Genomic DNA, 7959 nt, shown 5'->3' on the forward strand with positions numbered 1-7959 from the left:
CGTTAATGTCGTTGTGTTTTCGTTAATGTCGTTGTGTTTTCGTTAATGTCGTTGTGTTTTCGTTAATGTTGTTGTGTTTTCGTTAATGTCGTTGTGTTTTTGTTAATGTCGTTGTGTTTTCGTTAATGTTGTTGTGTTTTTGTTAATGTCGTTGTGTTTTCGTTAATGTCGTTGTGTTTTCGTTAATGTTGTTGTGTTTTTGTTAATGTCGTTGTGTTTTCGTTAATGTCGTTGTGTTTTCGTTAATTTTGTAGTGATTTTGTAATTTGTAATTGTGCTTCGTTAATGTTGTGGTGTTTTGCACCTCAGGGCCACCGTAGATCCTTGCCATCATTAAGCTTTAGTTCACAGTAAAAACAAGCAAACAAACGAAATCAAGTTTTTATTAACAAGCAGAACAACAAAAAGCGAGATGAGCACAGAGATCAGCATGAGTCAGCGAGTGAAGGAGAAATTCCAAAAACATTTGATGATGACTAAAATAAAGCAAAAATGTTTTGGAATTTGCTGGTGTTCTTTATATTTTCAAAGTTAGGTATGAGTTTGGACAAATGACGGTTCCTCACTAAAACTGAACGAGTCAGAAACTGAATGAAGAACTACACGGACTGTGAGATAATTTCTTCTGTCATCACCAGCTTCTACCTCCAAATGAAAATAGTTATTTTACAGGATTTTTGGCATTTCGTCACATGAGGAAACTGTGCTGATATTTATATTGTATTAGGTCGATCCCAGTTTCTCATCTAAAAATAACCAAATTCAAAAAGGAAAAGGAAAACAAAAAGAATCAAATTGCCTTTATTAAACTAAATGTATTGTTTATGTTACACATTCTAATGTTTGGGGATATTATGACATTACGTCTATTGAAATAGTGAAATGGAAGAGGAGACGGGTGGAAAATAGAAAGACCGAGAAGAAATGATGAATGAGAGCAGAAGAAAATGGGAAAACTGATAGAAGAGTTGAAGTGAGAAGGAAAACAGATTGCTGGAAGGAGGAAAGAGAGGAAGTTGTTTGGATGACTAGACAAAATAAGCTGAAGCTTAAATAAAAAGTTTTTAGTTTTTTTAAAAATTGCATCTAATTTCTTGACAGTTAAATGTTTTATTTTACTATTACCTGCGCGCTTTCAGTTTTGCCCGTAAACCTTTCTGCTCCTATTTTATCCGGACCTCTATGGCTGCCATGCCTGATCGCCATGACTGATGCCTCTTCAGACAGAGGAGGCCTTGCAGAACCAGAGATGAGCTCATGATAGCGGACTTCACTCACCTCACACAAACACACTATATCCTTAACCCCCACCTCCATATCTATTACTGCTCTGCTCTGTATTACCACTACAATTAACTATTAAGAAGACAACTGTGTGGATAAACACGTTCCTGCTGTTACACTTGATTATTGTTGCTTAAATATGACTAAATGTAAACTGCAACTGTCCCAGTTTTTTAATTTCATTTTCATTAATTCCTCTTTATGGCCAATCTCAAGTCAAGTCAAGTCAAGCGTACTTTCTTGTCAAAGATCTATGTAACAGGGTTAACACAGAAGTTTGAAATTGCGTTTCACCAGTCTCCAATGTGCAATTAAATTAGACATATAAGCATATAAATAAGACATTGACAGTAACCCCCCACCGCTCCCCCCTTCCTTGTGTCTCGAAGGGAAACTGATCAGTGCTACTTTCCTTGTTCTGAGTTGCATAAACTATAAAGTATCTCCCAATTTGTCATGCGTGGCCACCACTGAGCTCTGGATAACTAATGTGTTCATAGAATCATCCATTTCCACTCGTTCCATTTATTATTGATGTAAAAAGGTCTTGCAATGCAGTCTTGCGTCACACTTTTAGAAAAGGAGCATCATTTGATAAAGCCTGGACTTCCTAGTTAGGAGGGACAGATTTAATAAAGGAAGATTCATTTAGAAATTGCATTTCACCAGCAGTTTTCCAGCGACCAAGCATATAGGTGAAACAAAAATCAAAAGCACTCTGCTGATTTTTGTCTTTCCTTTTCTCGCCATTCAACGTCTTGTTTGCATGCTAAATGAGAATCCGAAGTTAGGAAGTGGAGCAGCTCTCGTTGCCAAAGAAACGCCTCTTGAAAGAAGCATCAAAGTGACACAGATACGAGTGCGCTCCTCGATGAGACGTCTCAGGGCAAAACCGGAGTGAAGTGAGGATTTGAGGCATGAAGATCTGTTTAAATTAGACAGCTTTCTAACCAGGCATCTTCGCTCACAATTCTGTGATCACTATATTCAAGTAAACTCACACAAAGTCACATAAATTTGGTTCTGCCACAGACGGAAGATTTTCTAAATAATTATCCCGGTCAGGACAATCGGCTTAACCTGTAGCAGCGTTGGAGAGGTGATGTGAAGCTTGGTCATATTTATTTATTTACTCTCAAACTGCATTTTTGTTAATCCTTGTTCAGTCTAGATCAATGCGGTTCAAATGTTACTTGTTTAGGCCTGTCAGATTTAGAGCTGTAGATCACACCTTCAAGAGTTCTTAAAAAAAATAAAACTGGAGAATAGCCCTTTAATTTACAGGCAAAGTCATGTTATTAACTCTATTCAGATATTCTCACTGTTTGTAAAATGCACCAAAAACACCAAATCTCTGTTGACTGGACTCCCAGTTAAATAAGTAAAAGGGCATTAAGTTGGCAAGCAACCATCAGAACTTTATGTATTTTTTTGTATTTTTTTATTTTTTATTTCTCTATTTGGAGAAGCAGTGCTGCCCCCATAAAAATGCAGCCCTGGGCAGTGAGCCATATTACCTTTTTTTAAAAGGTTACAAGTCACATACCAAAATTTAGTATGCCTGCACAATTGTAACTACCCGTGCCGACATATTGCTTCTTTCATTATAGTATCATTTTGGGGAATAATCTGCACAATGTGAAATTTTATTGTTTAAAATGAACATACTTTGTTGTGTAATTTTGGTTACGTATCACATAGCTTTTCATGTGGTATGGTAATGATGTGAACTTTTACTGAAATTTAGGCGACTGCGCAGTTCTCCCGAAACACTGAGGTGGATCTCACCAGTGAAGCCACAGAGAGTCCAGAGGTCCAACAAAAGAATCGGGAAATTGTGCGGAAAAAAATCCTTGACAACCAGTACAAATGTTTTGAGAAAATTAACAGAGATCCACCTTACAACAAATCAGGTAAGGGGGGAAGAGCCACTGAAATGCAGTTGAGTCTTTTTTTTTTTTTTTTTTTGGTTTTTTTGTGAATATGAGGGTTGTTGTTCGGTCGTTGCAACAGGTTTGTACTGCAGTCGGAACTGGGACGGCTGGCTGTGCTGGGAAGATACCCCAGCTGGAACTTACACATCCCAAAACTGCCCCAACTACTTCGATGACTTCGACCCCACAGGTACACGGCGCGAGGCAGGAGTCCGTCTTTTTTTTTTGTTTGTTTGTTTTGTTTGTTTTTTTTTTTAATAAAGATCTGCCGATTTGATCACGTTGATTTATTTCCTTTCAGAGAAGGCAACAAAGTATTGCGGGGAGGACGGGCAATGGTTTCGCCACCCGGACACCAACAGGACATGGTCAAACTACACACTCTGCAATGAAAACACTAAGGCAAAACTAAAGGTGATTTATGAGATCTCACTATTTTATATCTACTGCATGGAGGCAGCAGTGGGAATTCGTTTTTTGTTTTTTTTGTGCTCCGAGGCCTCTGGTAATTTGAGTGTGGGTAGGTGGGAAGAAATAACATTTTTACGACATACATAGTTGCTAAGATGCATTGCTGCGTTAAGCTGACGTGACGCTGTTATGCCGATGTTTATTGGAGAACAAAGATTAAAGTACAAATTGGTTAAGTGCTGCTGATTACCCGTTTGTGTTCAGCTGTCTCCTTATCTCATAGACAGGACAGTTAGTTGCGGCAGGTTCTGTTTGTCGAGGGAAGCAAACTTTACATTTATTGGAACAAAGCAATCAAATTTTTCACGGCTTTCTGTCCCTTGGGCTATAAAGACAGAAGCTCCCGGCTAGAAGCCCAGACTTTCCTTTTTCTTTTTTTTTTCTTTTTTATCAGGAGCAGCACCTGGCTGCAGTGTCAGACTGTAAACAGCACATGTCTTATAAAACTGGACAGAGATGCCACGTACTATACATTTTCAGCTGCATTGTCTATAACGATACTTTTAGCGTTATAAAAATAATTATTACTTCATTTGTGTCGCCAGTCTTTTCTGTATCTAACATAATGTTTTGTCCTTACAGTCGGCTTACATCCTGTTTTACATGGCTATTGTGGGCCACGCTTTATCCATAGCCTCCCTGCTTATCTCTCTGGCCATCTTCTTCTACTTCAGGTAATTGATGCAATTCGATATTGTGTTCCCATCCTGCATATATGAATCAATTAGGTTTAATTACCCGTAGTTCTGCCCCCTAAAGGTCAATCATTTTCATCATCAAAAGTGGATCCGACAGATACACAAGGGCCACACAGGTGGTGTTGTTACTTCATCAGCAAGAGGAACATTCTGGTTCCTGTAGTCAGCATAATCGTCTCCGAGCTTCTGACCAAAGCAGCATAGTGATGGGAATTTAAATGCTCACCGCAGAGCCGTACGCAGAACGTTTTGCAGCGCCGCTCGCTTTTGATTATGATTAAGATAACTGTTTCAATAACATCTTTTTTTTTTTTTTAACTCGGGGAAACATTTTGTATTATGTAAATGCTTTAGATTTGTATAGGGTGTTAGCGCTGCTGTTGCTGCTGCTGCTGCTGCTGCTGCTGCTTAAAATTAAAATGGGATCATCAGCCTGGAATTGGTTGATTTCCTCATGCACTACATTTAATTAATGTTCGTGTATAAATCTGCCGCTGTAAAGGAGTCAGGATGTCTGCTGAATGCATTGGTGGATTGCCTCTTATTTGAAACATATGCACCTGAGTGCATTCCTCATTACAAATGTTCACAGAGATGAACGGCTTTTTTTTTTTTTTTTCCCAAAGGGGAAATGTCCCGCAATTAATTTAGATTCTGCCTAAATCCATATTCATTATAGTTCAGAATAACAAGCCAGGTTTCTGGAAGAGATACATAAAGTTACAGAATGTAGGTGCAGGGCCATTTTTGTCTGCACTTTATTTTAGTAGGGAAATATCTGAATTAATGTAAATGTAGAATATACAAACTGGAGAAAAGTAGAGTAAAAAAAAATAAATCTCAGTTTTTTACTATAAAATTCTTTTTTTGTTGTTGTAATGATGAGGTGTCTCACAAAAGATGATTAGCTCCAGCAGTTTATGCGCAGCATAAATCAGCACACCTAATTTATGGTAGGTGCGTAAACCCCAAAACTCAAAAAGTCACCAACAAATATAAAAATCCTCAAAGACAACTTTTTTTCTTTTAACACAAGACTGCACATATTTTTGCCAAAGCCCTTAAAATCCAGAAGTCTTCATCTGTTATTATAAGATCCAGATGTTTAGTCTTCGATGTGGTATCTGATGGCGTGTCACTACACGTCTCACTTATTTACAACTCTTAAGTCATGGCTGCCAGATTTTATTAAATAAAACTAATCAGGTTCAACTTAGTTGAGGATGTGACCCAAACACTTTCAGGACAGGTGACAGTCTGGAGAGAAGCGTAAAAAAAATAAATAAATAAATAAACAAAAAGTAGCTTCACTTCAGTTATAGCTCACTTTCTATTCACAGCTGAAAACTTACATGATACGGCTCAATAAGTTTTTCAGTTAAAGCAAGAAATATGTTGTTTAATCAAGTCAAACCTGTCATCTTGTTTGATATTGATGTCTCTGTGTTTTATTTTATTGCATCTCACAGGAGTTTGAGCTGTCAAAGAATCACCCTCCACAAGAACCTGTTCTGCTCCTACGTGCTGAACTCTGCCCTCACCATCATCTACCTTGTCACCGTGGTCAACAATCCCAAAGTGGTGGCCAGCAACCCGGTGAGTCGCCTTAAATCAGAATGTACTTGTTGTGCCATCAAGCCTTCCCGTATCCAGTCATATTCAATACATTTAAACTTTTGATTTCTCAAATCAGAAGTATCTTTTGAGAATAAGCTTATTTTCATTGAGCCCACATATCTGTCTTTTGTTTTATTGAGGAATAAATAAAGGCTTGATAACATTCGTCTGTGTGTAGTTTGCCTTTATAATGCTTTTTACTTAGTAAATTGTCTCTGAATTAGAATAACTTTTAAATAATATTTGTTGAATATGACTGAAAATTGACAACCAATACATAATTTCAGCCTTATTGCCTCCCTTAATGAGCTAAAAATTTTAACACTTGGCCAAACAGAAAAAAAAAAAAAAAAAAAACACTTGTGTGTAATGCTGCATTTTAATTAAAAAATATTTTAATAAGACCTCAGATATTTGTCAAACTAATTAAAATGAGTGTTAATAATGTTTTTCTTGAAGAGATGTGCAGATTTATTTCCAAAAATGCATAAATAAACTAGGGTATTCTTCTGAGTGCTATTGTTGGGAGCCATAATGCGAAGTGTCTGTAATTATAACATTATGCATTATTGTAACACAGATTTTTATAGAGTTTACTTGCTTATCATCATCTTGTGTGTCTGATTTGCAGCAGGAGGGACTGGTGCACTTTACAGAATAGATAGCATTATAAGTAAACATATATGGAAATATTGAAGCAACGTTGTAAAAAACAAAAAAAAACAAAACAAGCAATGATACTTTATTCGTAATGAGCTAGGAAGGAGGTTTATTATCAAGACTTAACAGCAGAGAAACATAAGCTACCTAAACCAAGAGTAAAGCTTAGGTAAACTTACAAAACATTTAGCTCACCCTCGATAAAAAAAAAATAAAAAAAAAATCTATTCATTCAAATATTCTGGGCCAACATTGACCCTATAGGTTTAGTTGTGAAGTGGCTCAGAGACAACAAAGTCAATGTTTTCTAGGAGTCATCGCAAAGGTCAGATCTCAATCCTATGGACAAGTTGTGGTCAGAGCAAGACAGTCTACAAACTGACCAGTTCTGACCTAAAACAGAAAAAGTTCAGTCAGATTTTATCTAAGTTAGTGTGGGTTAAAAAAAAAAGTGTTTTTATACAATGAGTGAAAACATCTGGTTTGAAAAATGAATAAATTTAAATCTACCTGTATTCTTTTATTCTAAAATTAAACTGTATTCTAAAATTAAATGTTTAAAAAATACTTTTACGAATGATTCAGCTACAACGTGCCAGGCCGAAAGAGGACAGCCTATAAATGGAATCACTTACACTTTCCTGAAGTAAATCTTTATTATACCAGGCTACATGAAATGTAAACCTACGACACATAACAGTATTGGTATATTTATTGTGCCACGCCAGCAAGTTAAATTTAGTCTCTCCTCAGCTGCACACCAATGAGCGCGAGTTTTCTACATTCCACATTCTTTTCTACTCTTGGAGTTTCGCAGCTTCACCGAAAGCTGACGTGAAGTCTGTGGAACTCCGAGGCCTGCTTAGGCAGAGGTAATAAATCTGTCGTGTAGGAATGTCTCGCTATCAGGGTTGAACATAAATTTGTCTATTCGTCCTTGGAAACCAAAACAACGGAAGCCCCCGTAGCCAAATGCCCACTGCGTCTGCCTCTCAAAAAGGTTTTTTGCAGAATTTTCTCCAAATATGACAACAAAAAAAAAAGGAATTAATATCGTCTTCGCTTTTGTTTTGACCCAAATAAAACTGCATGCAATTAATATTCTCTGGGTTAATGAAACAGGATGAGATGTTTCCTAGAACTTTAAAGAAAAAAAAAAGAGTAATACGTGCCTCAACAATGTGGATGCCAACATTTAGCTAAAGTGGTTCAAAAACGTAGTTCAGGCAATCAGAGCGCTTCTCAAAGAAGAGATGGGAATGTAGAATTTGGCTCGTGTTTCTCCCCCAGTCCCA

At 37.1% G+C, this 7959-nt stretch overlaps 1 protein-coding gene across 2 annotated transcripts in view; it reads left to right on the plus strand.

The window, feature by feature from the left end:
- The window catches only part of LOC106952342 (uncharacterized), a 16757-nt gene extending 10384 nt beyond the window's left edge, over positions 1 to 6373 (plus strand). The window contains exons 9-13 of one of the 2 annotated variants that reach the window (XM_015040395.1): positions 3032 to 3197; positions 3298 to 3408; positions 3520 to 3632; positions 4272 to 4363; positions 5857 to 6373. In XM_015040395.1, coding sequence (XP_014895881.1) covers positions 3032 to 3197; positions 3298 to 3408; positions 3520 to 3632; positions 4272 to 4363; positions 5857 to 6067 — 693 coding nt within the window. In that variant the 3' untranslated portion in view covers positions 6068 to 6373. The remainder of the gene's footprint in view (positions 1 to 3031; positions 3198 to 3297; positions 3409 to 3519; positions 3633 to 4271; positions 4364 to 5856) is intronic. The other variant, XM_015040394.1, reaches the window with a different exon arrangement.
- The last annotated feature ends 1586 nt before the right edge of the window (positions 6374 to 7959 follow it).

This window comes from Poecilia latipinna, unplaced genomic scaffold (assembly GCF_001443285.1).
Source record: "Poecilia latipinna isolate Pla-1442-1.1 unplaced genomic scaffold, P_latipinna-1.0 Scaffold508, whole genome shotgun sequence".
Classification (NCBI taxonomy): Eukaryota; Metazoa; Chordata; class Actinopteri; order Cyprinodontiformes; family Poeciliidae; genus Poecilia; species Poecilia latipinna.